Source organism: Sus scrofa, chromosome 10 (genome assembly GCF_000003025.6).
Source record: "Sus scrofa isolate TJ Tabasco breed Duroc chromosome 10, Sscrofa11.1, whole genome shotgun sequence".
Taxonomy (NCBI): Eukaryota; Metazoa; Chordata; class Mammalia; order Artiodactyla; family Suidae; genus Sus; species Sus scrofa.
The window spans coordinates 51,957,189-51,972,374 of NC_010452.4; the positions used below are offsets into that span (position 1 = coordinate 51,957,189).

Consider the following 15,186-nt stretch of genomic DNA (forward strand, 5'->3'; position numbering starts at 1 on the left):
TGTCTTAGAATATAATTTTAAAATCATTCCTGTTCAATTACTGCTTAGAACCTAGGTGAGAGAGACAGTATGCAAAATCATCTCTTAAGATGAACAAAAGTATGTCTTTGGTCTGCACCAGACTAAAAAATGTGGTGTCTTCCTGGACTCCATTGGAGTGGCTCGATTGAACTTTTCCCTCATCCCATTTTTTTTTTTTTTTTTTTGGTCTTTTTGCCATTTCTAGGGCCGCTTCTGCAGCATATGGAGGTTCCCAGGCTAGGGGTCTAACGGAGCTGTAGCCACCGGCCTATACCACAGCCACAGCAACACAGGATCCGAGCCGAGTCTGTGACCTACACCACAGCTCACAGCAGCACCGGATCCTTAACCCACTGAGCAAGGGCAGGGATCGAACCTGCAACCTCATGGTTCCTAGTTGGATTCATTAACCACTAAGCCACGATGGGAACTCCCCTCATTCCATTTTGATGTTTGGCCATCAGCCTATGAAAACTATTTCCAGGATTTACTAGGAGGTTGTTTTTCAAAGATATTTTCTAGGAGTTCCCGTTGTGGCTCAGAGGAAACGAATTTGACTAGCATCCATGAAGACACCGGTTCGATCCCTGGCCTCGCTAAATGGGTTAAGTAAGGATGCAGCGTTGCCATGAGCTGTGGTGTAGGTTGCAGATGCAGCTCGGATCTGGCATTGCGGTGGCTGTGGAGTAGGCCGGCTTCTACAGCTCTGATTCAGCTTCTAGCCTGGGAACCCCCATATGCCGTGGGTGGGCCCTAAAAAGACAGAAAAAAAATTTTCCGTGTTACATTTGTTATCTATATGAAGATCTGAGAGAAGACTTGCCCTGGTCTTTGTTCCTCTTGAGAAGCTGCTTTGTACTTTTACCTAGTGGACCCAGTTATCAATCATGTTAGTAAGAGCGCTCCCCCCGGACTGGCTGCTGGAGAGCTTACAGTCAAATTTTCACTCACCTCTAACAAATATGCAGGATCTTCATGGTTTGTGTTTTGAGTTCTACGCTTATTCCTGGCCTTTGTCAAACTTTCCTACAGTTATGCCTGTTTTTCATTTTTTTAAATCTTGTTATATCTAATACATCTTTAATCCACTTTCAATGCTTTCTGGATGGAGGGAGACTTAGAAATGCTTAGACGGGTATGGAAGCTACAATCTATGCTCTGGTTCATGAAATTGCATGATAAATATAATGACCACACCATTTCATATAAAGACCTTGTTTTTGAAATACTTATACATTCTTTGAAATTATACATCAGTTCATACAAAATAGTCTTGGCCTTAATTTCTAAAATCAAACACACTTGTAAAAACATAGCAAAATGATTTAGCGGGTAAACCTTGGACTCAAAGCCTGACTAGGAAAATTCTTCATGAGGTTCATTGTCTCTTACCATTTGAAATGGGTGCCTTGGAGTTCCTGTCATAGCTCAGAGGAAACAAATCTAACTAGTATCATGAGGACTCGGGTTTGATCCCTGGCCTCCCTCAGTGGGTTAAGGATCTGGTGTTGCTGTGGGCTGTGGTGCGGGTTGCAGATGCTGGTCAGATTTGGCATTGCTGTGCCTGTGGTATAGGCTGGCAGCTACAGCTCTGATACAACCCCTAGCCTGGGAACTTCCATATGCTGCAAGTGCAGCCCTAAAATGACGAACGAACGAACGAACAAACAAAAGAAAGAAAGAAAGAGAGAAAGAAAAATGGGTGCTTGCCCCCCATTTTGTGCTCAATACTGAAAACACAATTCCTCAACAAAGATTTACTCTCTCTCTCTCTCTCTTTTTTTTTTTTTTTGCCACAGCAATGCAGTATTCGAGCTACATCTGCGCCTTACACCACAGCTCACGGCAGCGCTGGATCCTTAACCCACTGAGTGAGGCCAGGGATCAAATCCCCAACCTCATGGTTCCTAGTCAGATTCATTTCTGCTGCACCATGATGGGAACTCCTATTTACTCTATTCTTATATTTCAAATTTTTCCAGAAAAGAATTTTAAAGTTATATAAATTTGAAGTCATATTTTTGTATTAAAATGTGTAAAAGCAAATTTCCAAGTCAACATAGACAAGTACAGTGTACAGGAATAGTTTTTAGAAAGGTTTTAGTTCAGTGATTTGTATCAGGCAGTGTTCCTCATGATAAGTTTAGGAAAATATGAACGAAAAATTTTAGGAAGGAATTTATAATACTGAAATCTATAAATATTCAAAACATCATCTTACTTTATGGGAGCAAGATAAGGCAACTGAAGATGTTAAAAAACATTGACTTTGGGAGTTCCCTGGTGGTTCAGCAGGTTAAGGATCTGGCATTGTCACTGCTGTGGCACTGGGTCGATCCCTGGCCCCAGAACTTTTGTATGCCTCAGGCACAGCAAAAACAAAACAAAACCAAGAAAAACCCATTGATTTTATTTAATCAGTTCATTCTGGACATAAAGAATGACAGTCACAAGGCATTGTCCTGGGAACAGTAGCTGGGTACTTTTACATGTGATTACCAAAGGAAAGAGATGCTCCTTAGGAAACAGTGGGGTGGATTAATTTTTGAGAATAATGAGAGACTGTGAGCATGATATGATCTTATCAGACTCGATGCTTGCCAGAAGCCTGAAATCAGAAGCACGACCAGGTCCAATCCTAGTGACCTCATTTCCACGTGGGGAAGACATTTCTAATACTTTTATTTAAAGAAATTTTTATTCTTCTACTGGTGAACGTCATAGAAAGGGTATGTAATGAATTTCTTGTTTGAACCTCTGTTGTGTTCATTTGGAAGTTTAGAAAAATCTGTAAAGATCTGCCTCTCGACTTCGTAACTTTATCAGTGCCCCTGGATGGAACATGAGGTCAACTATGTACGTTTCAGGGAGAGGGACAGCCCCAATCACCCCTTTACGGGATTCATTCATCAGCTTAACTTCATTCCAGGCTCTGCCATACTCCCCGCGAACCAGAGAGCAACCGATGCCAATTTTATCAGCCAGAGCCTGTGGGAGAAAACATGAGATCAACCAAGAGTGAGGAGAGGGAGGGGGAAGAGGAAAAATAAGTGTTTGAAAGACCCACCTTGCTTGAAGGTGAAATACACAACTTCTGCAAAAGAAAGTGCTTAGAAAGGCTGGAAAAATGTGAAGTGTTACGATAGGAGCTGGTTAAAATGTGATAAGTTCCCTTGTTCCTCAAGATCCTGTGGACTCAAAAATCTCTGTGTAGGTCCTGCTGTGAAGTGACATTTTTCAGGCAGTTACGCTGCATTGTATCAGCACAAGATTGATAATGTAATTGGAGCAAAGCTGTTCCACGGGCTTTCAGCACTAGTGCATCTATCAATCTTTCCATGCTTCTGGGCTGCTCCTTGGGTGTGATGTGCAGTGGGATTGAATGCAAGTATCAAATTGGTGGGGACTTGTTTCTAGCCCATTTGTTCTGAGTGGTGTAGACAGGTGTTATGGAGCCAGAGGGGCAGAAGTGCGAGCCATTGGTCCCTCTTGGGCTGCATGAGGTTGCTTATGTTCCTTGGAAGTTGTCTTTTCAATTTGTCCTGATTTAAAAGTACCTTTTAAAATAATCTGGAGACTTCTTAGCCACATCATAGTGGATAAGAAAGAGAGCTGGCTGGTTGTGAATTTCGGCTCAGCCACTGACTAGCTGTTGTCTCCTCAAGCAGATGACTCAACCTCTCTGTGCTTCATCTTCATCTGTGAAATGAGGATAACAGCAGTATAACCACCTTCCTCTTCGTGTAAAGATGAACTGAATTCATGCCATGGTTGTTGGCACAGAGTAAGTGCTCGATAGGCGTTTCTAGTACGAGAAGGTGACACTTGTGCTGTTTCGAGCATCCCTATAGTTATAATGTAATTTACTGATTGCTTACTACATAATGACTGCTACCAGGTAGTCTTGGGTGGACCAGGATGATTAAGACATGGTTACCACTTTTAGGGTCTTACACTCTATCTGGCCTGGTCAGTGATCAACTACAACACAATGATATCTGGATGTATGGCATGCTGTAATGTATAATAAGAAACACATATTTGGTCTTTGTCCAGTTCCCAGCACAGAGCTCCTAAAACCCTTGGAATTTCCTAAGTGATGAGAGCAATAAAGGTGTCTTTTGTTATAGGAATGAGGTGACTTTGGGGCCATATCTAAGGATGGGGGCTGGTTTCCAGGAGACCTAACCTTGTGATCAGAGGGCTGGAACTTTCACTCCCACCTTCTGACCCCCTAGGGAGGGGAGGAGGGCTGGAGGTTGAATCAATAGCCAAGGATTTAATTAATCATGTTTATGCAATGAAGCATCCATAAATACCCAAAAGGACAGGATTTGGAGAGCTGCTGGGTTGATGAACAGGCAGACATTTAGGGAGAGCATGGAAACTCTTGTGCCCATTCCCCACACCTCATTCCTATGCGTCCCTCCTACCTGGCTGTTCCTATCTTACAGTCTTTTATAGCAAACCACTAATCTAGTACATGATACATTTCTCTGGGTTTTGTGAGCCACTTCAGAAAATTAATGGAATCCAAGGAGGAGGTTGTTGGAACCTCCAATCTATAGCCTGGTCAGTCATATGCACAGGTGACAACTTGGGCTTGTGCCTGGTGTAAGAAGTGGGCTGAGGAGTTCCCATCATGGCTCAGTGGTTAACGATTCCGATTACGAACGATGAGGTTGTGGGTTTGATCCCCAGCCTCGCTCAGTGGCTTAAGGATCCGACATTGTCATGAGCTGTGGGGTAGGTTGCAGATGCGGCTCAGATTGCGCGTTGCTGTGATTCTGGCATAGGCTGGCAGCTACAGCTCCGATTAGACCCCTAACCTGGGAACCTCCATATGCCGTGGGTGCGACCCTCGAAAAGACAATAAGACAAAAAGACAAAAAGACAAAAAAAAAAAAAAAGGAGTGGGTTGAGGTGGGTGAAGGGAGCAGTCTTTTAAAACTGAGTCCTTAATGACGCTATTTCCAGGTAGATAGTGTCAGAATTGAGTTGAATTGTAGGACACCCAGCTGGTGCCAAAGAATTGCTTGGATGTGTGGAACACACCGCCTTATTCCCTTGAAATTGGTCCTAGAATCATTTTACACTCACAGGGGGGCAGTGACACAAAAATAAACATATATTTTCCAAAATAAAATGTATTGGTCTCTTACTCCATGTCAAGGCACTTTAAATCATCACAAGACCCCTGTGAAATAAAAACTGTTGTAGTGCCCATCCTCTAGAGAGTAAAACTGAGGTCACTGCATTTTCCCAAGTTCACAATAAGCGGTGACCTATTGTGGTACTTCTTGCTCCAGTGACCTTCTGACTGGTCTTCCTGTTTCCAGTCTTGCCCCCATTCTAATTCCTTTCCCAATCTGTTGCCTGAATGGTTTTTCCAATCATGATATTACCATTTTCCCCTTAACTTTCAGTGGCTACTCATAGATTCTAGGATCAAGTGCAAACTCACGTGATGCTTTATCATCTGGCCCTTTAGCCTCATCCAACCCATCCTCTCTTTTCTGCATCCAGACAAACCACACTACATCCCTCAAATGGACCACTGACTCTCATACCTATTGTCTTGAATAAAATGTTTGCATTATTCAGAACACTCTTGTCTTCCTCTTTACCTGCTGAAATCCCTAGGTAGCCTAAAACATGGAAGCCACATATTAATCCCCCACCCCCACCCCACCCCCACTGAGACTTTCCCTGTTGTCACCTGAGAACCCACAGGTCTGGCTTAGGTTCCCCTTCCACGCTGGGACTGTCACTTTAGCATCTCTATATTCCCAGACCCTGGAAGGGGCCCTGCCTATAGTAGGTTTGTGATAAATGTTGAATGAATTTGCTTCCAGTAGTCTGGTGAATACATGTGTGTGTGTGTGCGTGTACACATACATAGCCATGTCGAATATAAGTACATCTAAATGATAGGATTCATATCATCAGCCGATCATTAGCACTTGGCTCACTCCACAATGATAAAGACAAAACATTTTTACCTAATGGGAAATGAGGCAAAAACATCTTAAATACCTTGAAAAGCAAAGCTCGATGGTAGAAGATTCCTTTTTTGATCTGTCCAATTGGTACAACATTGGATTTAAGTTGAAATTTTAGTTCACTTATATGAAGTTCCCAGCTGAAATCATGTAGTTTCTCTTTCGGAATTTTACCGCCCATTTTTTCTGCCACATACCTGTGTCAATTACAATGAAATTGAATCGGTCAAGTTTAATATCTGTCTTTGGATGCTTTGAGTGTAACTGTGTAATTATATGTATAAAAAATATTTTCCCTAAGAGTTTTGCTTTACTTTTAAAAATATACTGGAGTTCCTGTTGTGGCTCGCACTAATGAACCCAATTAGTAGCTATGAAGATGCGGGTTCCATCTGTGGCCTCGCTCAGTGGATTAAGGATATGGTGTTGCCATGAGCTGTGGTTTAGGTCACAGACATGGCTCAGATCTTGCATTGCTGTGGCTGTGGTGTAGGCCAGCAGCTGCAGCTCCCATTCGACCCCTAGCCTGGGAACTTCCATATGTCACAGGTGCAGCCCTAAAAAGACAAAACAAACAAAAATGTACTTACCATAATTGACATTATGCTTACTGTATTCAAATTTTCATATATAAACTGAAATTGTAATAATTTCATTCAGCAGAAAGAAATGAATGCTAATTTCCTAATATTTATAGCAAGATAGAAATAAATATCACACTAAATAGGTATCAACACGGTTTTAATCTTACTCTTGGAAAGTATTTTCAAATGTTCAGTCTGAAACCAAAGGCGTTGTCCTAACACGTGATCCTTTTTTTTTCTTTTTTTATAATGATTTTTATCCTTGCTATTATAGTTGGTTTACAGTGTTCTGTCAATTTTCTACTATACAGCAAAGTGACCCAGTCTCTCACACACGCGCGCGTGCGCGCGCGCACACACACACACACACACACACACATTCTTTTTCTCACATTATCCTCCATCATGCCATGTGGTCCTTCTTTTAAGGACTTTAAACTCAGAGACAAAGACAAACACATAGGAAATTTTCCCATTAGGTTCACAAATATTTTCAAGTTTTATCATCTTTTAATTTTTTTAATTTCGAGAAAGTCATGGCATTTACATAAAACTGAAGTGACAGGAAAGAGGCAACAAGGAAAAATAAGTAACAGAAGAGGATGTGAGATGAGGGTGTACTTTGCCTGTGGATTTTTCCTAAAATTAGGCTCTCCCTGAAGATGTTGGTAATCACTTTGTCACCTAAGGCTACTAATCTTGGAGTAAAGGCAGAATTGCACATTTTAAAGGAAGAATTTCCCCTTGCTGTGTGTGGGACCAAGTGAAGAAGAACAATGGTGAAAACCAAGAGAAAGGGTTGGGCAGACACCTGCAAAACTGACTGGCAGTGCCAGCCATGTGCCCTGTAGTGGCTGCTAGGATCCAAAGGCCTGGGGGCAAACCTCTGTATTGCCATCTTGCTGTGGGCTCAGGTTACAAAACCAATTATTTGGGAATGATAAAGAGAATTTCTGATAGGAACAAAGCATGAGGAAATTTGACAAATGTTAAAACAAGCTAATTCAGAGTTCTGCTTGAGTCATCACTTCTCAAGGACACCAGGAAAACTTTGGTCGCCAAAAATGCTCTCTTCCAGTCCTGGCTGACAAGAAGTCAGTGATCTGGCGGCTGCGTTTCTTGCAGTTGTCACATCCAGGTTTGATGTTTGCAACTCACTTCTATTTGGAGGAAGTACAAGCGCCTGTGGAGACTGCAGCTGTTGCACAAGCCAGGAGCTCACGACTGGCTGGTGTCAGTCATGAAGGCGATCCTCCATTTTTAGTGATTCCTAATCCCAGACAGCTAGCAGCTCACGCTCTCAGCTTTCTTTGAGTGGAATCAGATTAAATGCTGTAATTTAGGAGGCGACCTCACTGGCTAATACAGAGCGCTAAGCCATCTCCTAGAATACCCACAATCCCACTTTAGAGCAATGTGAAAAGCAAAATATCAGACCTATAAAAATAGGCAGTGGCTATTTGCATTAGGAAATAGCTCGTGAGTCTACAAATAATTTACAATAGGATTCCTTCATTCATAACTTTTTCATGATTGTGCGGAAAGATACTTTCCATGGTTTAGCTGGAGAAAATGACACAGGCATTTTTCTTTAAGCAGTTACCAACTCCTAGCTCTGATTCTTGGCAGAAATATGGAGAATTTTTTTTTTTTCCAATTCATCATTGTGTTTTTGCTTCAGAGTCAGAGGCAGGGCTCTGTAAAGTTCAGTTTTACTGTGGTGTCGTTGTCTGAAAATTGGCTAAAAAATGTAAACCGTTAATGTCAAAAAACATTTTCTAGAAATTAAAAATGTAAATGTATATATAGACAACTTACTTCGCAAGCACCTCAATCTGTTCCTTTATATTGGTAATGGGAAGTATGGATGTGGTCACTTCATACACGTAAACACAGAAGTCGGGATCAGAGGGAGGGTACCATTCTTTATCAGGGCTTCCTTCTCCCATCAGTTTTGGTACTGCTGCTGTAGCCTCTTCCTCCTCTTTCACTTTCTCCTCTTCTTTTTTCCCTCTGCCTTTCCTTAAAGAGTAAACAACAGCAATCAGAGTCACAAAGTGAACAAACACTAACTCTGCCCTGAGTAAATCTGAAGAGCATGGCAAAAACCTAGTACTTTATATCTGCCTCAACAAACATATCACATATAGTTTTCAAATTTTCCATAACAATGGTAGAATTTTATAGGCTCTACATTTTGCAGGAGAAATTAATTTTCAAGAGAATATTGCTACTGCTAATGATTGATATATATTATGAAAACCTTATACTGGTTTTCTGTTCAACTGCTTAGCAAGATATCTGGTATATTGTAGGTATGTAATAGATATTTATTGAATTAGAAAAAATAGTTTGCTTCCTCAGGGAGTCTATGCCAGTCTTACAGCATCTCTTGCTTCACTTGAGACCTCTGCAAGAAGGATCTGGATCACTATATTAAAGAATAATTATCCAAAACAAGAAAAAAGGCAAAAACAAAATAAAGATGGCAGGGAGTTTCTGTGTCATGCAGGGACAAAGACTCATCCAAAGTTTAACTAGGGAAATATAATTAGTTTGGTACTTAGGGAAAAATGGAATGTACTTGATAAAAAATAAAGATACTGTTTAATTAAAAGACACTCTTAATTAAAATTTCTAGATTTAGAGACATTATTAGTTAACATATATATTTTTGTTTAGTAGATATACAAATTATTTCTATTCAATGGAAAATATATTCCAAAAGTTGCAATTTATTGTCCTGTAAGATGTTAGTCATTCTACAGGATTTTTTTTTTTTAAGTGTAACTCAGAAATCTTTTTCTAACATCCCTTAATTAAATTGGATAGAAATACTTATTTTATCAAATGATCTTTGAACCAGTATTAACATCTTACTAATTCTCTCACTATTAATAAGTTGAGCAAAACAATGACATGGGTTCTCATTCAGGTAACAGGGAGTAAGCATGCTTCACTGTCTCTCCTACTGGGCACAGTCATAAACCTGGACAGGGTGCATGCATTAGCTCTTTGAAAATTCTGAAAGGTAATTTGTAGCAGAAAGATCAGAGAAGACGAAATCGAATTACTACTGAACTGATGGTGAGTTTATCTTTTGATCTCCCTCCACTATTCTCCGAGCTGAACTGGCCCCGAAGCTGGAAGTGAGCATCAGCACAGAGGAAGCTCAAGGAGAAACAGGAAAGAGAGAAAGTGGAGGAAAGCCCTGTTTTTTTATTTTTTATTTTTCTTATTTTTTATCCATACTCTTGTGCCCCAGTGCTCAAGGAGCCTGGTGACAATGGTAGCAGTCATGACATTGAGGTCCCTAAGAGTCTAAAACTGCCTTCTACTTGGCCCAGTCCTCCTGCTGTTTGGCTGTGGTTATGGATTCAGTCACAGCAAGAGTGTAGCTAGCAGGGCAGGGTGAATTAAGTTTTTTGGCCAAAAGAGAAGTTCTCAGGAACCAGGAAAGACAAGAGAGGTCTTGGAAGGGGGGATGATGAAGTAAGTAACCCTATGAGATTGTTTATGAATTCCTAGGCTTACTTCTAAGCTGTATGTACATAGGTCTGACCCTAAACAGCACATACACAGATGGAACTACAGTATAGACCACTGCCCATGTCCCAAATTGGACACTAGTTGGCACACATACAGGGCTGATCCAAGTAGCACTCCAAAGCCTTTGAAAATGAGGCGAACAGTGGAATGACAACCCACAGGACACTGGTTTGAATTTGAAATTATGAAAGCAACTGGAACAATTGACTACTAAAACACACACACACACACACGAAGCATTCTTCTTAGAATGTATTTAAGACCCATAAAGAAGAACTGTAGGACTCATAATATAATATTACAATCTAATTACCCAACATATGAAGAACCAGGAAAATCTCAACTCATATGGGAAAAGATAATCAATACACACCAGTGCTGAGATGCCGCAGGTGTAAAATGTTCCAACAAGTAGGGTCAAACATTCTTGAAGTGACTAGGGAGTGAGAGAGTCTGAAAGAAATAGAAGATACAAAGATAGAATTTGGAGCTAAAAAATAGAATAACTAAAACTTACAGAACATAACTCCCTGAAGAGATTCAATAACAGACTGGAGATAACAGAAGGAATAATCTGTGAACTTAAAGATAAATGAATAAAAATTATCTAATATGGACAATACAGAGAACAAAAGATTGAAAAAGCAACTGAGAGAGTCTCAGGGACTTGTGGTACAATGTAAAAGACCTAAGGTGTGATCAAAGACTCAGAAGAAGGAGTTCCCTTCGTGGCTCAATAGTTAATGAAGTCGACTAGTGTCCATGAAAATGCGGGTTCAATCCCCGGCCTTGCTCAGTGGGTTAAAGATCCTGCATTGTTGTGAGCCATGGTGTAGGTCGCAGATGTGGCTCAGATCCCGCATTGCTGTGGCTGTGGGGTAGGGCAGCGGTAACAGCTCTGATTAAACCCCTAGCCTGGGAACCTCCAGGTTGAAAGCAATCAAAGAAGACCTACTGTGTCCCTAGATTTAAAGATACGACATATTAAAGATGAAATTCTCCCCCAAATGATCTCCAGGTTTAATGTAATTCCTATCAAAATCTAAACAAAGTTTCTGTAGAATAAAAAATTTTATTCTGAGATTTATATGGAAAGGCACAGGTCCTTGAACAGCTAAATCCATTTTGACAAAGACAGGAAAACGGGTAGATTCACTTTACTTGTTATCAAGTCTTACTGTGTAGCTTCAGCGATCAACTAGAGTGATATTGGTGGAGGGACAGACACAGAGTGACGTTACAGAACAGAGGCCTCAGACCCACACAGATGTGCTCAAAAGGCACAGAAACAATTCAGTGGAAGAAGTACAGACTTTTCAACAAATGGTGCCAAGAAATTAAACATGAAGGATCCTTGTGGTGATAGAACTGTTGATTATTTTAAATGTAGTCATAGATACATGAAGCTATATGTGTGATAAAAGTGCATAAAAGTTGATACACAGGAGTAAAACTGGGGGAACCTAAATAAATTTGTTGGATTGTATTCATCAATATCTTGGTTCTGATATTGTACTATAATTTTGAAAATGTTATCATTGGAAGAAATTGGATAAATGGTACATAGGATCATTCTGTATTATTTCTTAGAATAGCATGTGAATTTTCATTTATATCATAAAATTTTCAATTAAAAAATCGATTGGCCATGTCTGTGTCATCTGTTATACTGTTCTCTTTATTCATGCCTTGGTTTACCCCTTCATCAATTACAAACTATCTTTGTTACTGTAGCTTTATAGTAAGCCATAAAAATCAGGTGATTCAATGTTATTCTTTTTCAAAATGGTTTTGGCTATTATAGTTTATTTACCTTTTCGTAAAAATTTTAGTATTGGCATTTCTCTATCTACAAAAATTCCTACTGGGATTTTGATAGAATTGTATTAAATCCGTAGATCAACTCAGGGAAAACTGCCGTTTTCACTATGTTGAGTTTTCCAACACGTGAACATGGTGTATCTCTTCACTTTAGTGATTCTTTGATTTCTGTTGTGTTTTATAGTTTTTGATATACAAGTTCTATACATTTTTTTGTTTCATTTTCATTTCCATATTTCATTTTTCAGAACTATTGAAATGTTATTAAAATTTTTGGTTTTCAATTTTTCATTGCTGGTATATAAAAATATGATTGATTTTTCTGTGTTGACCTTATATCCTGACATGTTGCTAAACTCACCTATTAGTTTTAGGAGTTTTTTAGAAAATGGATTCCTTAAGGATTTTCTATTTAGACAATCATGTTGTTTGCAAACAGGAACATCTTTTCTGCCCTCGCTTTCCAATCTGTATATATATTTTCCAGTCTGTATATATTTTTAAATTGCCTAATTGCAATGTCTAGGACTTCCAAAATAATATTGAATGGGAGTAATAAGAATGGCTATCCCTGTTTTGTTCATGATCTTTGCAGGAAGGCATCTAGTCTCTCACCATTAAGTATGATGTAATTCTTTGGATGCCTTTCATCAGGTTGAGGAAGTCCCCTTATCTCCCTGTTTTGCTGATGGCTTTATTTTTTAACATGAACAGATGTTGAATTTTGCCAAATAATTTTTCTGCAATTAATATGATCATGTGCTTTTTCTTCTTTATACTGTTGATATGGTGGATTACATTGATTGATTTTCAAATACTGAATCAGCCTTGCATTCCTGGGATAAACTTCTCTCAGATGAATTATTCTCTTTGATTCGATTAACTATTACTTTAATTGCTAATATTTCAGAAAGAATTTTGCTAATGGTGGATTACAACCTATAATTTTCTTATAATGTCTTTGTCTGGTATTGGCATTAGGATAATGCTAGTATCATAACACATTGGGAAACACTATTTTCTGGAAAAGACTGTTTAGAGTGGTGTTAATTCTTGAAATGTTTGGCAGAATTCACTAATGAAACCATCTGGGTCAAGAGATTTCTTTTTTGGAAGGAGTTTATGAAATCTACTTCTTTGATAATTACAGGATTTTTTGGGTCATATATTTCATCTTTGATGAGTTTTGAGAGTTCACAATTTTGGCTGAATTGGGCCATTTTGTCTAAGTTGCTAAATTTAAGGTTTTCATAGTATTATCCTTTAATTTGTGTAGGGTTTATAATGTCAGTTCCCTCTTTCAATTCTGATATTGACAATTTATGTCTTTTCTCTTTTACTCTTTGTCAGTCTTGCTAGAAGTTTATCAATATTATTGACATTTTTAAAGAAATGGCTTTTGATTTCATTGACTTTCTTTGATGTTTTCCTGTTTTAAATTTCATTGATTTCTGCTCCTTATTTTATTCCTTCTAATTATATTGGGTATATTTTGCTCTTCTTTTTCTAGATTCTTGAAATAAGAGTTTAGATGACTGATTTAAGACATCTTTACCTAGTGAAATAAATTTACCTCTCAATGCTGCCTTGGCTGTATCTCACAAATTTTGAATTTATATTTTCATTTAGTTCTTTTTATGTTTAAATTCCTTTGAGACTTCCTCTTGTCCCAGCGATTATTTAGAAGTATATCATTCATTTTTTACATGTTTAAAGATTTTCTTGTCTGTCATTAATTTCTAGTTTGATTCTGTCATGATGAGAAAACATATTGTGTGATTTTAATTATTTTAAATTTTCTGAGCCTTGTTTTATGACCCAGGGTATTGTGACTATTCCAAATGCAGTTGAGAAAATATGCATTCTGTTGTTGGTGATGGAATGTTCCATGGTATGTTGTTCAAATCTTTTATCTTTGCTGATTTTAGGTCAAGCTGTTCTGTCACTTGCTCAGAGGGACATGTTGAAGTCCTCAGCTATACTTTTGGATTTATCTAGTCCTCCTTTCTGCTCTATCAGTTTTTGCCTTATGTATTTTGAAGCTCTGTGGTTTGGTGCCTATGCATTAGACCATTATGCTTCTTCATGGATTGATCGATTTTATCATATGTAATAGCCTTGTCTCTAAAATTTTTCTTTGCTTGGAAGTCTACTTTATTACATATTTTAAAAGCCATTCCTGCTTTTTAAAAAATAAGTATTTCCATGGTATATTTTCCCATCCTTTCACTTTCAACTCACCTATAACAACAAATTTGAAGTGAGTTTTTAAAGCAGCAAATAATTGAATCATAACATTTTATTTCACTCCAATGATTTTTGGCTTTCGATTGGTTCTTTTTCTTCTTTTTTTTCTTTTGTTGCCTTCCTGTGGGTTACTGAAACATTTTTTAGTTATCCATCTTGATTTATGTATACTGTTTCTGAGTGTAGCTCTTTGTATTCATTTGTAGGTATTTTATAGGTTACTATGGGTATTAAAAATACATACATGGCTTATTACAGTCTGCTGCTATCCACATTTTACCACTTTTACCTTCTCCACTTTTAAATATCATTGTCTTGGGTATCAGATGTTGTTATGATACTTGTTTCAGGAGTTCTTGTCATGGCTCAGAGGTTAACAAACCCGACTATCATGCATGAGGATGCAGGTTCGATCCCTGGCCTCACTCATTGGGTTAAGGATCTGGTGTTGCCATGAGCTGTGGTATAGGTCGCAGATGCAGCTCGGATCCCATGTTGCTATGGCTTAGGCCAGCAGCTACAGCTCTGATTGGACCCCTAGCCTGGGAACCTCCATGTACCTCAGGTGCGGCCCTAACAAGACAAAAAAGATTGTTTCAATTATCAAATATGCATAAAATTCACAAGCAGATAGTCTATTGTATATACCTATATTTCAGCTCTTCTTGTTACTTACTTTCTTTCTGATCCTTCCAAATTCTTTCTACATTTTCTTTTCATTAGAAGAACTTCCTTTACCTAGCCAACCTGTAAGGGTAGGCCAGCTAGTAACAAACTTTTCTTTGTCTGTCTTTATTTCCCCCTCTTTATTGCTGAAAGATAGTTTCACCAGCTAGAGAATACATCATTGGTTCTTTTTAAAATTTTATTGGCGTATAGTTGACTTATAATGTTGTGTTAGTTTCAGGTGTACAGCAAAGTGAATCAGTTATATGTATACACATGTCTATTCCTTTTCAGAT

General features: G+C 38.7%; 1 protein-coding gene across 4 annotated transcripts in view; it reads right to left on the minus strand.

Annotated features, from left to right (window-relative positions):
- ARMC3 (armadillo repeat containing 3) overlaps positions 2,383–15,186 on the minus strand; it is a 90,501-nt gene continuing 77,697 nt past the window's right edge. Inside the window, exons 17-19 of one of the 4 annotated variants that reach the window (XM_013980262.2) lie at positions 8,426–8,629; positions 6,058–6,220; positions 2,383–3,009 (exon numbers count right to left, since the gene is read on the minus strand). In XM_013980262.2, the coding sequence (XP_013835716.1) occupies positions 2,800–3,009; positions 6,058–6,220; positions 8,426–8,629 (577 nt within the window). In that variant the 3' untranslated portion in view covers positions 2,383–2,799. Of the gene's footprint in view, positions 3,010–6,057; positions 6,221–8,425; positions 8,630–10,457; positions 10,610–15,186 lie in introns of those variants that run through there. The other 3 variants (XM_013980261.2, XM_005668154.2, XM_021064919.1) reach the window with 3 other exon arrangements.